Genomic DNA, 19,538 nt, shown 5'->3' with positions numbered 1-19,538 from the left:
GTGTGACGAGGAAATTTGCCAATAGATTTTTGTGAAAGGTGCAAGCAACAGCTTATAATTCACTTATCTTTGGCAGCAGCTATTAACCCTCAGCACCAGCTAGATAGATTGCTCAGGATATAGCACACATCTCTCTTCCTCCTCTGCACCCTCCCCTCCTCTCCTCTCTTCCATCCATGCTCTCCTCCTTTTCACCACTAATGAACCGAATTGGTTCCTTTGCCACCTCTCTCTCGGACAGACAGACTCTCGGACATGTGGGGCAGTTGGCTCTTTTTGAAAAAAATGATTAAGATGTTTCTGATTACTACTGATTTCACAGGACGTGCGTGAGACAAAAGGGCGACACAAAGCCATGGATTTCCCCTCAAGTTTGTTTAATGTCACCATGCACCACCAGACACCTATATCCTCTGATTATTAGCTATGTCAAAAGAGGCTGTGATATGAAAATCGTGAAATATTTGCATGCACCAGGAGGTGGTGATTGATTTGGTTTGACACGAATAAGCGTGCAGGTCAGAGTCAGAGTCACATCTATAATGATTAAAATGCTGGTATTTTGTGGTCTATATTAACAAAATTAAAAATAAATACATAAAGACACATGTCTATGTTATACACAGCATACAACAAAATGAATGCATGAAGGCTAACAACTTCTGTTTAAATATTTAAACTAAGAATGAATCTAATTGATTTATAATCACATTATCTTCTGTAAACTCGTTTATCTTAATTGAATAATAACTGCAATGACAAATACACTATTATCTCGCTGCGTCATTATAATCACCATCAAATTATATACTTTTAAATGAAGAAACACGATCTATAATAGCTGGAAAAGAAAAATTAAGATTTATGGTCAATGTATTCTTTGGTGCTTGTTTCGTTACACCAGTGAGCAGACACATCTCAACAAGTCAACGTTGCACAATGACATATAAATGTAATGAAAGTTAAGGAAAATAAACAATATAGGTTTAATTTCATATTAATTAAAGCTATTAACATGTAAGGCCAGACAGGTTATAAATGTATAAGCCATGACAATCTATGAATTCCGAGTGTATATATTTTTCTTTCCTGAGCGGATATTGTGTGATGGTTTACACCTCGTTGAATTTTCATATCATTAAGAAAAAAAAATTCAACTCACCACATAGGCCTAAGCAAGAGGAAAAGTAGAGCGACTGTTCTCAGGTTGCTGCTATAGGCTTGCTCTCGCATAGTGGAGCGCCACTGCTTGACAGGAACCGTCAGAGCTCCATATATGGTCAAAGCTACGCCCCATGAGCGTCATATTCTGACAGAGCCTCTCCCGTGGGTTTAGAGTTTTGGCTCCCGGGAAAGATTTCAGTCCTCGGGGAAAGAGGGCTTAGTTTTGCATGTTCCCATCCATCCTGCACGACGCGAAAGGCCCCTTATCCACCTCTCCTGTGTACTAGGAACACCTCCACCGGTGATCAGCCTTTTGCCTGTGTTTGTCTTCTTCGCGGAGACGCGGCAACCTTTTTCAGGAGTGGTTTTATTCAACAAGAAGTCCTGAAGGTTTTGGATGCTGGTGCTTCGGGGATGTCGCCACTTTGAGAGCATCACCAAAACACAAACAACTGCCATCGATTTTTCTGTGAATCGCCAAAAACAAAAGAGGAACAATAGCAACAACAAAAAAATCTCGCCTATTGAACAATTCACTTTTCTCCAGTCTGTGGATACCACTCTAACTAAGTACAGCACTTTGAGAATTGTTCACACAACGTTCCAACGCAGGACGGACTGAAGAGGGAGAGAGGCAAGACCTGTGGACCGGGTTTTCCCTCGCAAGTGTGAAGCGGCTCTCTCGCCACTTATCCTGTAACACCCCGAAGGATAACGCGCCCTGGACGTTTATTTACCTAATTTTTCGCAGGAGGCGTTATTTTCCACGCAAATCGTCCTAAATGTTTGGGATTCAGGAAACTATACCGCGGGGTGGGACGACGATGAAGGAGGAACCGCTGGGTGGACTGAATTCGGTCCGCTCCTGGATGCACACAGCTGGGGTTGTGGACGCGAACACGGCCGCCCAAAGGTACGCATGCCAAATCATCTGATTTTCTCACGCATTCCTCATATCGACCCTCAATCCCCTCAATACTCTGTATCAATTACGGTCTCCCAATGCCCCCCTTCGGCTTCCCCTTCTTTCATTACATCAGATTACCCTTATTGTGACAAATCAAGAAATCTCCCCCGTTATACTCAAAGCGTGCTTGTGCATCTCCAATGTTTTCATCAGCTCCATCATCTATCCCCCGTGTCCGGTACTTAACCGAGATGGTCTCTTGTTTTCTCCCCGCAGCGGTGTTGGCTTGGCACGGGCACATTATGAAAAGCAGCCGCCTTCCAACCTCAGAAAATCCAATTTTTTCCATTTCGTCCTGGCGCTGTATGACAGGCAGGGTCAGCCCGTGGAGATCGAAAGGACAGCTTTTGTGGACTTTGTGGAGAAGGATAAAGTAAGCGCTTATTTGAGAATATAACAACATCACCGTTGTTGATAATCTGCACATGTATTGAAATTATGATCGTGTTCTTTTAAATGACAATTGAGTAAGTAAGGGGAGTGACGTGCACTATATTGATTTTTTTACTCAATCCGTTGATGACAGACAACGGTTGCATGAAGGCAGATTTTCCTGTTTTTTCCACCCACAAACTATTAATTTATTTTCAATAGATATAGATGTGAAAGGACCATTTCTGAGGATATTGATTTTCACTATATTGTCTCCTGCAGGAACCAAACAGTGAAAAAACTAACAATGGGATACATTACAAACTACAGTTATTGTACAGCAATGGTGAGTAAAGCAGTTTTTAATGTTCTGAAAACATATAGGTATATACACTAATCTATATAGGCTTAAAAAAATATAACATATAACTACTACTACTACTATAGTCTACTATACTATAGGCTACTATAACCACCAATCATAATAATAACAATATTAACAATATTAATAACAACACAAAACAATTAATAAGGATATAGGTTAATAATAATAGTAACAATAATATTAATAATAACAATTCAACAATGACTTAGCCTATAATGGATGTAAAATAATTATTTTATTTTCATTCTCTTAATTGGCGTAAAATCAAGACTGTATAATTTCCTTTAAAAACTATACAACCTATATGCTCTTCCTATAACAAGTCTTATATATTTTTTCTTCTTCCCAGGCGTCAGAACAGAACAGGATCTTTACATACGGTTAATCGATTCAATGACGAAGCAGGTAAGCTACTGTTACTCGTGTTTCCCAGCATGCCCAATGTGCCCAATCCATGCACTGCCCGCACGACTACACTTCACCGGTGCAAAACTTAACACGCTGCGCAAATTGTCACCCCTGAAATATAGCATTTTCGGGTGCGTTTGCAAAATGCAATCATCCTCCAAAGAAAATCAAATTACCAATGTAACAAGAAGAGACAGCTTCCATTTTGTCTGTTTACGTTGGGCCATATCACATTGCATAGCTGCAAAGTCAATTTTGCTTGACCGAGGGTTAGCCTTCTTTAGACTGAGTTTTGTCCAGCATTACATTTTGAACTGCAGGAATGGTCTGCAGTATGGTGCATGATTTGATTTGACTCTCGCTCATAATGTCAAATGTAATATCACAGCAGCACACACACATTGAATTTGTATGATTTGCATAGCCCATATGTTAGAAATCATAATGTCTGCAATGTTTCATTTCAATTTACGCACCCCACACACAGACTCCAGTGCAGCAATACTAAGTTATGGTGAAATGTACACGTCGCTATACCATGTCTTATGCACATCTGAACCCAACACACAGCCCAGCAAACACAATTACAATTCATAAAATAAAATCAGGCGGTCGAATTTGAGCTTTCCAGCAGTGTTTTTGTTATTAAATTGAGGTTTAAAGCAGAGCCATTCTGAATAGAGCCGTGAAGCATGTGCCACACACTAGACGCAGGGAACATTCCTGTGCGAATGATCCGAGTCAATGACGCAGAACAAGCAGTTTATGGATTTCTGTTTCTACAGCTGCAAATAGCGACATAAATCAAACCAATATAGATAATCACCCGGTGCCCAACAAAAAAGATACATCAAGTCAAAGCAGAATTGCCTTCCACAGCCAGAATGTGATACAACTATGCTCAGATTTGTCACTTTTACAAATCCACATTATGTGCTGGCTTGCAGCCGACATGCAAGACATTTACAATTGGTAAAATATGTTGATTATTTTATCATTTTAGCGCGCTGTATTAATAATGACTCGCCATGCACGCTATTGCATTTTGGTATACATATATATCCGTATGAGTGAGTAAAGTGGCTTATCCTTAGCATAAGAGGAAGGAGAGAGGGATGGAGGGAGGGAGGGAGAGAGAGAGAGAGAGAGAGAGAGAGAGAGAGAAGAGCGGCAGAACTGATAGCTCCACGCCATCTGTTTCAGCCAATGCTCAAAAATTACTCAACCGTACCACCAGACACGCTTTTTATCCACAGAAAGATCATTGTTAGCGGCTCAAAATAAACAACAGATTGGCCATTAACACTTTCCCCCAAATATCCCCAGATTATAAGCATATTGATGACACTTCTATTGGATCTCTCCTCGTGAAAATCTGTCTTTCCCTCCCTCCCATGCGTGTGTGTGTGTGTGTTGTTGAAAAAAAGATTTGTGATTTTTAATATAATTTATAATAATATTAATATTAATATTAATATTAATATTAATATTAATATTAATATTAATAATAATAATAATTATGATTATTGTTGTTATATTAATATTGCTGCTCTGGTTGCTATAACAATTGGAATTATTAATTGTTTAATTGTAATTATTTCTTCACAATTGTGTTGGTCACTATAATGTCATCATGCATTAATATTTTTTTGCAATGCTATATGTGTGCTGTGAAATACAAGAGACATTAGTGTATTGTTGGTTTAGTTGTTTAATTCTGAAATATAGTCACAGTGGTGACTGTATTTATATATTATTAATAACATCTCATTTTCTTTCAAAGGCTATAATTTATGAGGGTCAAGACAAGAATCCTGAAATGTGCAGAGTTCTTCTTACTCATGAAATAATGTGCAGGTAAGCATTCTTTCTTTTCACTCAATTCATTTTGCCAGTATAGGCTAAAAGACATTCCCTCTCCCTCCAACACATTTAGCCACTCATGCATTGATGCAGTAATCCAAACTTATATGGCAGACACGCTGCAAAGCCCCGAGTGTTCATTTAACCCATGAGAGAGTGTACACATGAAACCAAATGGACCCATGAGTGTGTCCACGTGGTTTCATTTTACACTCACAGCGTTGCACGAATGGATAAATGAACACTGAGGATTTCACTGTGCATATATAATACACCTGTAAAGAGAAGCCCTCAGCATGGGGTCTGCTTTCATTTCAAACATGGACAGCCTAATATAATCCAAACTTCGGTTTTGGGGTCAGGTTAATTGCATGTATAATAAACAATCAATGACACAATTACACACATGGTTAATTGTGTCCTCCAGTCCCCCCCGCAACCCCCCCCCCCCCCCAAACCAGTACCCCATGGCACCATGTAGGCTGACAACACAACACAATGTGTTACCTACAGTATGAAGTTATGCATACAGTCAGTGATTTCATATCTATCAGCTTGATAGCTGTCTTGTTAGTCAGCTTTCTCTCTGTTAGCATGAGAGTCAGTTCTCGCTTGATCCCACCTGTCATCAATGATCAACCAGCCTTTTAGCATCATTTAACCACATAAATCTCAACCTCTCATGTTCCCCCGTGCTATTCAGCGATGTCATTGATACTAAAAGGAAAAACGTCTTTTGTTGTTATTGTTGAGCTCAGCATGAGCTTTGTGAACATTGAATTCGGATACTGTCGGTTAACCTCTCCTTTGTTGCACCGGTGCATTGTTCAAGTTACTGCTTGTGAGCAAGTGCAGCACGAGAGAGAGAGAGAGAGGCGAGAATGATTTGTCTTTCTCCATGCATAAACTCATCACTCACGCTCAATTTATACATGCATCCATCACTTATTTGTGACACGTTGAATATGCTCATGCTTCGAGAGGTAATATTTTTCCGTCACAGGGGAAGTACATTTTGCTGTAGGAACGAGGACCCAGTAGAACGGCTGCCTATTATCAGTCACAGACACACATAATAAGTGCCCTTCATAAAAATAATCCCCTGCACTCCACTTAAAACAAATATTTTTAGGCACGAGAAAACAGCATCCTTTGAATTCTATTATTGCTCTGATGTTTCTGCAGCACCTTATCTACAAAGCTTGTCTCTTTAATAGGTTTTACTACATAGACATGCCGGATATGAGACAAAGTTAAATTCTATATGGTTTGACTGACAGATAGCCTCGTTCAAAGATGTTGTTTTTCTCTCCCTCCCACCATATGGCACTAATCAATCATATCCATATACACATGTATATGTTTTCATTTCAAATGGAAGCTGGCATGCTGTATTTGTGATTTATCCCCCCAACCCCCCCCCCACACACACACACACACATGCGCGCGCGCACACACACACACACACACACACACACACACACACACACACACACACACACACACACACACACACACACACACACACACACACACACACACACACACACACACGCACGCGCCCACGTTTGATTAAAGTTCCAATCAAAAGAACTGAAGGCAGTTAGCTATATAGGCTTATATGGGGGGAGATGGTTGAAACATGTGGTGAGGGATAGATTAGTGCGTTTGAGGCCATAATTGATAAATGCCCCTCAGAAATATTGGTTGAGGGTGGCACCTTGCATCTCCCCCAGAAATAGCAGCTTGGCAATTAGAGGTAAACAAAAGCTGAAGCTGTGAAAAGTGACTCCCCTGCCTCCTGGCCTGTTCCCCGCTCCACTCCCCTCCCCTCGCTAAGCCAAACAACACAACATGTTGTTTTCACCATTTTTATCAGCCATCAGCATCAATGGAATGGATGGATGGATGGACGTGGTGGAGGGATATTTCACTCTATTTATTTTTGCTTGTATCGAAACAGCTATACGAGGCAATGTGTTTGCACGAGGTGTGTGTTGTTTAAAAACAAAACGGCGCAAAAAGAAAATTGTTTGTTCTGAAACACACTGTCTTGTGTCCTTAGCCGATGCTGTGACAAGAAAAGCTGTGGAAACAGGAACGAGACTCCATCAGACCCTGTGATCATCGACAGGTAGGCTTCATCTAGTCTCCTATGTGTGACTGGCATTTCTAAGCAATATAGTGAGGGAGTGAGTGTCTGTGTGCCTGCGTGTCTGTGTGCGTGCGTGTGTCCGTGCGCACGCACACGTGCGTGTGTGTGAGTGAGTGAATGAGTGAGTGAGAGAGTGAATGAGTTCCCATGAGCGAAATGGAAGAGTGAGCAAATGGATAAGCCAATGAACGCACACGTCAATGAGTGAGAGCTCCCTCCTGATGTGTCTGGGTACCCAGGTGGGCTGACTTCCACCCTCAAGCCCACAGTGTGGGAACCGTGGCTGACTCTGTGTGAGTGTCTGAGGGGCGTCTTTCCCAGGTACCTGTGTGCTCTGAGGGGCGGTCGCCACCTGGCTAGGGTTTGCTCAATCACAGGTGTTTCAATCACAGGAGGATCATGCTGGGAATAGTCCTAATTAGCCTAGGAGAACTTCACGTTCATTTGGCTTCCTTCCCTTCTTTGTTTACGGCGGTGATGCTTACATTGTCAATAGTTGTTTTGGGTTTTTTTTTTCTTCCTCTATTGACTGTGTTTCCTCCTCTTTCTCTCTCAAGTTAGCCCTGAGCTTAGAGGTTGTTGAAGTTTTGTTTCAAGAATGGATAAACGTTTTACACGTTTTACACCAGCCATTTGTTTCTGAAGCTTCGGGGGTGGAGGGCGGAGGGGGATGGGGGTTTATACAGTACATTGATGTTGCCTTCATCATGTTCTATAAAGGGGTTAGGAAATATCGTTTTTAGCCACTGACATTTGCGCCTCACTCCGTGTTTATGTTACCCTCCTCGGGCCCACTTCTATCTTCCCCGGACTGAACATGTTTGGGTGGGGTCGGGCCGTGCGGGTGGGTTTGCTGAGGTTCGTGGTGGTGGGGTGCATTTCGGATGAGGTGGGGGTCACGATTTCGGCGTCAATCTCAATGTAACTCTCGCCACGTAGCGGGGAGAGACAGCAATGCTAATGTTTGACTAGCCAGAATCACTGTTTGCTTAGTGGAGAATGCCTGGTATCTGACAGAGGGGACAACTCTCTTATTAGTAATCAAATAGGGCTGAGCAGTTGTTGCCGTCACTCCACTCCAGCGGCTTCTCATGCATCAGGAAGTAGGAGTGCTGGCTGCCCTGGGAGCCTGGATGGATTACCAGAGCTACTGCTGTCTGCACCCAACACACGCACACACACACACACACACACGCACGCACGCACGCACGCACATGCACACGCACACGCACACACACACACACACGCACACGCACACGCACACGCACACGCACACGCACTCGCACACCACACACACACACACACACACACACACACACACACACACACACACACACACACACACACACACACACACACACACACACACACACGCACGCAGTACTTGGATATGTGTTGTTTATACTGTGGGTTATGCTTTAAAGAGACTGTTTATATTGTGTTGTGGCATTAGTCACAGAGCATGATATACAAATGTAAATGGCTGATGTACTTGACAGGACAATATATATATAGAGAGAGACTGGGCTTCATGTGCTGTATCTGTTACAGAGTGGATGGCTTCATATATTGGTCAGATGTGTTGCGGAGGAGCGATAGCACGCACATTAACATATAACTTGAGACGTGTACTTTTGTTTGTCTAATTTCCGCTGCTTTCATGTTTGCTTTGTGTCGCTCGGCTGCCTTTTTACTGCTTTGAGTTTCTCACACCATTGTTCTTCAATCTGCGGGACAAAACATGTAACATAAGTACAATAAGCAAAATGAATGCATGGAGAATTAAAGTCAAGCAAGAGGGATGGGAAGAAAAGAAGAACAGGGGGAGAAAAAAAGAAGGGGACGGATATTGTAAGCTCAACTGGCTCAGGGAGGGCTCCGATTTTCATTGTGACGAGCCTGAATAGGAGTAGAGTATCCCTTTCCTTGCACAATGAGCGGCTCTGTTGAATCACAAAAGCATATGTTCCTCATTAGACCCTCCCATTGTCTCCATGTCGTAACTATGAGCCCGTCAGCTCACCCTAACAGACCCACGCCGGTTCCCAGTGACTGGAGGAGGCTTGCAGAGAGGGGCAGTTGTGAAAGGTTGCTGGGTTGAGCCAGAGTTAAGCCCGATTAATACTTGGTTGCGCGCCGGTGTCGCGCACCAAAAACAGTAGATCTACAAGCTCGCAGCAGGCCGTGGTGCGACGCGTTGGGAACTTGTGTCTCTGGCTGCTATTTTCAGTGTGCGACACGGCACGCAACCAAGTGTAAATCATGCACTACTGCTGACATGTCTGCCACACACTGTGGGCTTTTACTAGGTTCTGTCTATTTACCGCAATTACCTGGCTATTCCCGCTGAACTTGCGGCAAGCTTTTAAAGACACCATGTTTTACAGCCATTTATTTTGTTACATCTGTCATTTTGTCAATGCGGTTGCTGTTGGCAAAAAAAGATATTTCCAGTTGAGTAGAACATCGTTGAGTGAGAGACATAAACCTAGAGAAGAGGTTTGATTGTTGAATCAGGCATGACTCGTCTGTCTACAATTACAGTACGAAAAACAGCTAGTACTGCCACATTTCCTAGAGAAACAGTAGCATGGCCGAAACTTAAGAAACAGATTTGGAGTGAATCATTGATGGCGTTCATTTGCTGTAACATTTTCCCAGATGGTACGAGGGGGAAAGCGCACACAGCTAGCTGGCATCTAGCAAGACATTAACTGGCGTTCCCATGGATCTGGCATATCTAACGGAGTTTGGGAAACTTATCATTCCAAATGTGTCCTATTTTCCTGCGGTCAAGCCAGACATCTGTTTACCCTATTTTCTCTCAGAGTTTTGATACAGATTTTCACTCAGATTTGTTGAAGAGGAAGGATTCTCTATAAAACTGAATAAAAAGATTTAGTTAGATATACTGTAGGCCTAACAGCTGTCACAAAGTTTCAACACTGTTTGGTGACTAAATATTTCAGCACTTACATTTGATGCCCCTTGCATTATTCATGCTCATTTTTGGATGAAGAAAGAGCCTATTTTTATTACAATTCTGTGTGTTTATATGTGAGTTGTGGGGGGATTTCAGTACCTCCTGGGAAAGCTGGTCCATCTCTGGCTCTGTATAAAGAAACTCTATTGTATTCCAGTTGTGTTAGCAATACATATTTTTCCCCACAGTCTCCTCATCAGGAAATGAAAACGTTGGAGACTATGTTGGCTCTGGCAGAAATAGAGGAGACACTGATTTCATTTAGTCACTAATTGTATCTCTATTGCTATGACTACAGCACTTTGCAGTTGGTTATAATCATATCTCCCCTTTATGAAGCCAGCAGTGGAATGGATGTCACATCTATAAGCTAATGGCGCCTTAAAGTAAGTGGGGGCGTGGGTTTATTCAGACGGTAATTTGAGTCCTGAGAGGTATAGTGATGAGGTGCCCAATATCTGATTAGGCGGTTTCCCCATTTACAGTATATGTAGAGCAGTGTATAGCCAAACATAACTCAATTTGGGATGACGCTTCTGGACTGGTATTTGTCTTCACTCTCTCCCATATTGACTTTGTCTTCCCGCGTGTGAAAGATTAGATACATTGTTCAGGCTTACACATGGATTTTGTAATAAGAAAGCACATGCTGTTGAAAGAGGAGGGAAAATGACTCATTCTGCCTGTCAGAGTTCAAAGGTCATACGTTACACCGAGGAGATGCAGCAGATTATGCGAGGGGAGCTGGGGGTAGAGAGAGAGAGAGCACTATCAGCGTGCACGCAACCATACATGAATTTTGAATTTAATGTACGCTCCCACGGCTTGGAATCCCAAGTCAATTTGCGCTCTGATTCAGAAAAAGGACTAGTCTTGGATCTAAACATGTCAGCTCCATTTATTCCACCGGCAACGCCACTCCCTTTCACTTCCTGTCACAAAGGTCAAAGGGCACTGACCTTTGGAGTGCTGCCCAGCCACTGAATAATTCATGACATTGACTTGTTTTTTCCCCTTGTCTCTTGTTTTTTTTTTTTTTTGGTCAGCACACATGGTTGTGCTGTGGGAGGCTTTTATTCATTTAGCTCATTTATAAAGGCCTCACCGCACCTGTTCGTGTGTTAATGCAATTAAATTTTGGCGTAATGTAAATTTTGCTTAGCTTTCCGTTATGTCCCTCATTAGTGAGCCTGTATTTTCTAAATGACTTAGCGCTATCGTTCATTTATGGAACACCTACGAGGTCATTTCCCAGAGTGCACTTTTACTTGTTGTCTAGTTGTTTACCGACAACAAAAGACCATCTCACATGTGGTTTCTTCAGCCTTCTAAGAAACAAATCGGAAAATGTGTGCGGCTCCCATCTGGTTTTTGCAGAACCGCGATTACCTCCAAAATCTGAACAAATGCCAGTATTTATAAGGTCAGCCCTTTATGCGGAAATGTGATGTAAATGAGAATCAGTGAAAGGGGACATTAAACAAAATTAAATTCATTGTCTCCTTTAATGTCATTTACATTTTTGGCTAAGCCCTGGACTGTCAAAGAGGATTTCTAAAACCATTTTAATTACACATCGCCAAATGGAAAAGAGGGCGTGATTTTTAGCCCTCACTGTTTTGATAACCTGCAAAGAGAGGTCTGTTTATGAAGTACCTAAATGACATGTTTTCACTGCATCTGCCGAGGGGCAATTAAAATTACACACGTAGGACGTGATAATGCGCTATACTCCTCCTACCAGCCATAAGTAAGGATGATGCAATGGAAGGGTCACAGAAGCGCTCTGTTGTTGTTATTGAGAGTCTTAACGCTGCAGGTGCTGCTCGCAGATTCTTTTCCATCATATACTGTAGTGTAGCTTTACAAGCGTTGGACCATGTTTGATGCTCTTAATGTAGTAGTCAATTAAAACAGTTGCTCTTGTATTGGAAATTCTCTCTCTCTCTCTCTGTCTCTATACACACAAACACATACTGTGTGCTTGCAGGCACGCACACACACACACACACACACACACACACACACACACACACACACACACACACACACACTCACCCAAAGTGCGTGGCTCAAAAAGCCATTTCCATCTCAGCATTTTATTTACGGCTGTTTTTGTGTAACTCGTGTGACAGATGCGAGTTTTTGACACCCGTTGAGAAACGGGAGAATAAACCGACCACCCCTGGCCAGGCTGACGTGCTGTTTGAGTGAAGCCTGTCTCCTCGTGAGCCAGGGCAGGGAAGAGCAGGAAGTGTTGAGGGCGAAAGCTGTACTTGGCAGCTCTCCGTTGGCTTGCACTTGCCGAAAAATGAAACCCAGACCCTCTCCGCAGCCCCGGAGCCAGAACCTCCTTCCCATAGCGCTCCAACATCCAGGATTGGGTAATACTGTTCACTAAGCAAAACATTACCTCAAATTATTCTCGCCCTGTTTTCTATTCCCTCCTCCCTCGTGTCGGTTTTATCGCAGTTTGTAAATGTCAAGACACGTACAGAGACGCAGAGTATAAATGATATTTTCCAAATTATGCTCTCATGTTTGGGTTCACATGAGTGGCGGCTGAACGTAACGTGGTGCCTGGCGCTCCCACGGGATGCCCACCTCACTGGGGTAGGATTCCCCAGTGGCATCAGCTAATGGCAAGACTTGACAACAGCAGAGAAGCCGGGGGTGTTGTGTTTTACTAGTGCTGAGCAGGGGTGATGACTTTAACATGTGTGCGGAGAAAGAACGAGATGTTTGTGCGTGTGTGCACGCACGTGACGTGTGTGTGTGTGGTGTGCACATGTGTGTCGAGTCGACATGCATATGAGTGCTTGTGTGTGCATGTGTGCGTGTGTGTGTGTGTGTGTGTACACGGTGTGCTAAAGAGAGGTGTGCAGTACGAAAAGAGTGGTGCAGGCCAACAGAGCGACGGATTGGGCTCCGGCTTGACGGCAGTGAAAGACGAAACATGGTTCCACATGTGTTGAGAAAGAGCAGTCCATCTGTCCGTGGAGACAACCCCTCCCCCTCACCGCCACCCAGCCCCTCCTCTCCTCTCTCTCCTTCCCTTCCCTCTCTCCTCTCTCTCTCTCTCTCTCTCTCTCTCACCCCGCCAGCCCACCCCCCACCTCCACCAACTCTCTCTGCTCCCCTGGTTCTCTGTGCTGACAGAAACAAGGCCAGAGCTGGGGTGATGGGATGAAGGCTGGGCCAAGAGAAACACTGGCCCTTGCACATGCAAACACACACACACACACACACACACACACACACACACACACACACACACACACACACACACACACACACACACACACACACACACACACACTGGAGAGAAAAGGTTATCAGAGTTTTGTTTTGCTTCAACTTCCCCGTCTTCTGGCGCATTTGTCGACTTCGCGGAGCACCGCCACTGACAGGGTGCTTGAACGCGGCCGCAGAGTTGACGCAAAGCATTTATTTTCGTATTATGAAGGAAAACAATCCATTGCGATTTATGCAGTTTTTTCCACGGTGCACCGCCCGCCACAGGGCCATGCCATGCAAAAACCTTACATTATTGAAATTAAATCTAAACTAAATAAAACATGCCACACTCACCCTCAAATATTTAACAGCTCTCTTTTATAATTAAACTAGACTGTAGCTGTTTTGAAGATGTTGTTTGGTTTTTCTTAAAGCATTAATGACGCAAGAGCTTTCTCTAACTAGCCACCCATGAATCTATGAATCGCATTTAGGTCACACAGACCAGTGTTTTTCTTTTCTTTTTCTTCGCCTTTTTTTGACCATTTTTTTCTTGTCTTAAAAAAAAAGGAAATAAAAAAGGTCTCTTTTCTTTCTCTTGGCAATGTTCTCACTCCCATTCAATCCTTATTAGGTTCCCCCTAATTGTCAAACAAACTGTTGGGTCAACCTCAGTCGTATCTGGCCGTAAAACAGCACATTAGGCCCTGCTGAGGGATATATGTGGTATTTCATCGGAGACGGAGTAATGCTGGGGTTTTATGGTTAAGTACCAGTTCACGCCCACGCCATTTGTTTCGCATTAGAGTGGAGGTTTTGTAAATCAGATCAATATGCTCGCCGAGATGTGATTCCTCGCTGGGATCTCCCGAGTCGTTCTTTTTCCTCGAGTATTTTTCTTAGGGGACTGGTTGTCGATGCGCTTCTCCACACACACTCCACCCCCCCCCAACCCCCCCCCCCGACCCCCCTCCTCTTTCTTCCCTCCCTCTTCCCTGTCCCTCCCCCTGTCTCCACCTCAATCTATTTCCATTTTCTGAATGTAGCAATTTGTAGTGTGACACGGGCAAGATTAGGATGGGAAGCAGTTGGAGGATTTCATCGGACATGGTCCTGCTCCCACTGGCGTGGGGTCACAGGACAAAGATGGTGGTGGTAGTTGAGAGGGGGGGGGGGGGGGGGGGATTCAGGGATAGGGTCATCAGTTACCACGGGGAAACGAGCTGGTCTGCTGCCTGCTCCGCTGGCCCCAGGGGTGCCCGGGATGTATCGGAGGAGAGGCCCCTGAGAAAGAGCCCTGAACCAGTGTCATTTATTAAAAGTGACAAGTTATTTCTAACTATAGCTCTGTTTTTATTGTTTTACAATGCTGTCATTTGGAACAGTGCCCCTCTGTCCGGGAATCGTGAACGAGTGATGAATGTACAAAGTGACCCCCTTTCCTTAGCATGCACACATATCACTCGATGCACTCGGGGAACATTTGTGTCCAGTTAATTTTTTGTTATGTGTTCCGTTATGCTGCTTAAACAAATAAAATGTGTGGTTTCAATAAAGATCACGTACACACGATAACCCACAAGCGAAAATATTTCGCCACACACCAGCCTTTCTCCAGGACATTTGTTTAGTAAATTAATAACAGCTTACAGTTATGTATCTCGGCCTGACCGCCCCCATAATCAGTACCAGAAGTTCCACAGAACACGACCGCACTGTGGCGTGTCTGTGTGTGAACTGTGAAAGCAGAGCCTCTCACCATCTATTCTCTGAGAGAGAGATGAGTCCATGTTCTGTTCCTATGTGTAGACCAGATCGAGAGTCATCCTGTCCTAATAGCGGAGTGTTTATGCAGCGCTTGACCCCCCCTCTTACGCATCGAGGGTCAGCGAGGTACTCTGGCTTAGCCCCCATTTTTACAGCCTGCCCCAACTGCGTTAATGATATATGACAGAAATTTCCTTGTGCTGGTTCAGTGGCAAGAAAGGTCCTGGCTAGTCTATATCAATCCATCTGACTTATGTTCCCATGTCTTGAATTACCGCTTGATGGAAACCTGCTGCGGGCTCCTCTTGCCAATTGAAATCAGATCTCCTCCGCAGCCTGCTGTGATATTGATCCATATTCAACACCCAGGCTGCCGATCGATCCACTATTGATTTACAATAAAAAACACTCCTCTGCTTGTTCAGCACCACGTTCAATATACTTTCAAAGAAGGAAAAAAAAAACAACAACAAAACTGCGATTGTTTTTTTCCCTTCTTTTTTTATCATGTAGTGACCATATATATAAATATGTGAGAGGAGATATTTCATTCCATGAGAGTATTGTGAGTTTAAGTGAAGAGACCTTGACCATATGGCCGGCGCGGCCGTCGGGAGAGGCGACGGTGGGAGTGAACAATGACGCCTCGCCACCCATGTGAGACAAACCCGTAAAAATGGTTTCACAGGATGACACCTCTATAAGGACTCATTTATTCAAGTAGGCGTGTCCATTTTTCGAATTAGCTGCACATCTGCAGTGCAGTGCGGGGCGCTGGAACTGTCATATCCAATCCCGGCCCAAAATTGAGACGGAATGCTAAAAGTGCGGGATCAGCCATGTGCACTTTGGCTTGATTTCTGCGCGTTAACACGATGACATGACTTCCTGTGGTTTTGATATTAATTGGCCACTCTTTTTCTCGTTAACCCGCCCTCACACACACACACACACACACACACACACACACACACACACACACACACACACACACACGCGCACACACACACGCGCACACAAACATGCAAACGCTTTCATGGACACTGCCTCCCATGCAGTCGCCATTAGCGCTGAGTGCAGTGCACACTGCAACAGCAACCTGGCATACAGTGCAGGTTCAGTCCAGATCCAGTTTTCTCCGCAGCACATCTCAGTCCTAATCTCTCGGACTTCCTCCCCTCTGCCAAATAACTGTTCCCATCCAGCAGGTCCCGGGCTCGGGCTCAGGCTGCCGAACATCTGAAAGTTATTATCCCCAATCTCTGACATCCAGGAGTTTACAGTTATATAATGATGGGGAAAACCACATGTCCCTGGGGGCAGAGAACATTTTTGAGATGCCTCCCCATCTGTTTGGAGGTGTAGGGGGGGGGGCTGCCTGTTCTGGCCCGAACCCCTAAACAGGACGGAGTGGCAGGCAAGGCATGTTTCTTATTTGTTTAAATCTTTGTATTTTCTACCATTGGAGCGAAGCCCTGGCCTGAGAGTCATTATATGGTGTGATAAAGCAAATCCAATTGGATCGGGTTGCCTTCTCCGCGCAGCGCTGGTGGCACCAGCTCTCGCCGCTCATCCCCGTCGACTGTGTTTAAGTGCTGGTTGTTTGTTTGTCCAGGAGAGGCCCAGGCCGGGGGGTCTAATGCGGGCCCGGGGGCCAGCCAGGTCGGAGGCAGCGGTAAACCCGAGCCGCTACAGCGTAGCTGCGCTCCTCTCACCGCTCGGCTCGGCCTTGTTTGGACTGCAGCTCCGGTTTGCTTTCTTAGAGGGAAGCTGAGCCCCCGTAATCACCGGGCCCTTCCCTCGGGTGGGGGAGCGCGGCAGAGACCGGAGGGAGTGATGACATAGGCCCATAGAGGCCTGGCCCTGTCCACCCCTGCTGCTCTTAGCGTATTTATTTTCTCTTCTCATTGTATGGTTTAAGTCACACCGTATTATGTTCGGACCCTATGCACGTGCACGGACACACTCAGATGTGATGAGGTGCATGGCGAAAAAAATCTGTAGGCTTTGTTTTTACTAATAACGCTGGGGATTAGTGACTTGCTGACCTCAGTGTAATCTTTATTAGTCTGTTAGCCATATCCTCTGGTTATGAGGCGGCCATAATTGATCTGATAGCAGAGGCAGAGGCATTGAGGGATAAAAAACAGTGTTAAGGCAGTGCTCGATATATGACGGCTAAAACATTTTAAAGCAAACCGGGTGTCACATTGTGACAGTTTAATAATGTGTGATAGCCCTGGATATTTTATGTCGATGTCTGGCTGGGGGCTTTTTCTGAGACATTATTTGATAGGTAGATAGTGTAGAGCAGGGATACTCAAATAGATTTACCTGTGGGCCACATTACAAAAATGGCAAGGGGCCAGGGGCCAGTAGATAAAATTACGACATTAATGATACTTGATAACTTCTCTCTTTCAATTGCTTTATTTTCGCAAAATGTATCAAAGTACAATGTGCATGCACACAATATGTAAATAAATAAATGTGTTACATTTTCTTGCATAAACACAAAGAGCCATAACTGCACAAATTATTGCACATAACATGAGTAGCTGTTATAATAACATAATAACATAACATGAGTAGCTCTTTGCCTGCCTGCCTGCCTGCCTGTCTGTCTGTCTGTCCATGAGTAGTTATTTGTCTGTCTGTCAATGAGTAGCTGTCTTACTGTCTGCCTGTCTATGAGTAGCTGTCTGCCTGCCTGTCTATGAGTAGCTGTCTGTCTGCCTGCCTGCCTGTCTGTCCAATTGTCCATGAGTAGCTGTCTGTCTGCCTGTCTGAGTAGCTGTCTGCCTGCCTGCCTAATTGTCCATGAGTAGCTGTCTGTCTGCCTGTCTATGAGTAGCTGTCTGCCTGCCTGCCTAATTGTCCATGAGTAGCTGTCTGTCTGCCTGTCTATGAGTAGCTGTCTGCCTTCCTGCCTGTCCAATTGTCCATGAGTAGCTGTCTGTCTGTCTATGAGTAGCTGTCTGCCTGCCTGCCCAATTGTCAATGAGTAGTGATATGGCTGACTGAGTAAAATAAAACAATCTACCTGAAAATAGATAGCTATAACTGAAGAGCAATTTCCGCAATTTCCGCAATTTCCATTTCCGCAATTTCCTCGATTTCCATTTCCGCAATTTCCGCAATTTCCATTTCCACCATTTCCGCAATTTCCACAATTTCCGCAATTTCCATTTCCGCATTTCCGCAATTTCCGCAATTTCCATTTCCACCATTTCCGCAATTTCCGCAATTACAATTTCCGCAATTTCCGCAATTTCCATTTCCGCAATTTCCATATCCATTTCCAACTATTAATGGCAGCTGGGTTTCATCATTCAAATAAAATAGAATTCTGTCCGTTTAGCTATAAAATTATGTCAGGGAATAGGGATACACAGTACATATATGTCTTTCATTTGCATTGCATCTCCCCCCAAGCTTTTATTTTCGTTCGAGTAATAGTACAACTCTAATAGTATTACTTATAATAATGTAATTAAAGATAACTTCATTCAGATTTATTTATTTTTATTTCATTTTCCAGATTTTTTTTTCTTCTTTTTTTTATATTTTCATTGGTGGGCCAGTCATAATGGTTCCGCGGGCCTGATGTGGCCCGCGGGCCTGAGGTTGAGTATCACTGGTGTAGAGAAACAGGACAGCAAATGCAGACATGCAGCAAATGGTCCGGCTATAGCCGGGAATCAAACCAAAGTCTTGCTGTCAGATATTAGAGCCCATGTGGTATGCAGCTATCAGGTTGCCCCTATAAACACTTCACTACTATCTCAAAGATTTCTGTTATTTAAGACCACCGACCGCATGGCTCTGTATAGTTTACCCCCTAAAAAATGTTTTATTCAACATCAGCACTCCGTTCTGTTTTGTTACTTTATTGAAATGGGTTGTCGATTCGAATAGAGTCAACCTGGTTGGCCAATCTCATTGTGGCCAGTGGAGAGTGAAAGCCATCTCAGCAAGCAGCATAGCCTCACCAGAACACACACAGAGATTGGACGAGGGGGGCATGAGAGAGAGAGAGAGAGAGAGAGAGCTAGAGAGAGAGAGAGCCTCCTCCAGATGGAGATACCAGATAAGGGGGGAAATGTCTGTGCCTTTTTTCAGGGTTTCCATAATGGGAATCTACCCCTTCACTTGCTTATTAAGTTGTGCACACAAGGAGGAAAGGAGCAGGGATGGAGAGAGATGGAGAGTGGAGGAGGAGATAAGGGGCCTACGC

The 19,538-nt window shown here is 44.1% G+C and overlaps 1 protein-coding gene across 7 annotated transcripts in view; it reads left to right on the top strand.

Moving 5' to 3' along the window:
- Positions 1 to 1,363: 1,363 nt before the first annotated feature.
- LOC308328448 (transcription factor COE3) overlaps positions 1,364 to 19,538 on the top strand; it is an 84,717-nt gene continuing 66,542 nt past the window's right edge. For all 7 annotated transcript variants that reach the window (XM_080782269.1, XM_080782266.1, XM_080782264.1 and 4 more), the window contains exons 1-6: positions 1,364 to 2,077; positions 2,348 to 2,504; positions 2,786 to 2,849; positions 3,238 to 3,293; positions 5,080 to 5,153; positions 7,225 to 7,293. In XM_080782269.1, coding sequence (XP_080638395.1) covers positions 1,947 to 2,077; positions 2,348 to 2,504; positions 2,786 to 2,849; positions 3,238 to 3,293; positions 5,080 to 5,153; positions 7,225 to 7,293 — 551 coding nt within the window. In that variant the 5' untranslated portion in view covers positions 1,364 to 1,946. The remainder of the gene's footprint in view (positions 2,078 to 2,347; positions 2,505 to 2,785; positions 2,850 to 3,237; positions 3,294 to 5,079; positions 5,154 to 7,224; positions 7,294 to 19,538) is intronic.

The sequence above is a fragment of the Protomyctophum bolini genome (assembly GCF_963924005.1).
Source record: "Protomyctophum bolini genome assembly, chromosome: 14".
Lineage (NCBI taxonomy): Eukaryota > Metazoa > Chordata > Actinopteri > Myctophiformes > Myctophidae > Protomyctophum > Protomyctophum bolini.
This window is presented reverse-complemented; position numbering and strand designations above follow the sequence as displayed.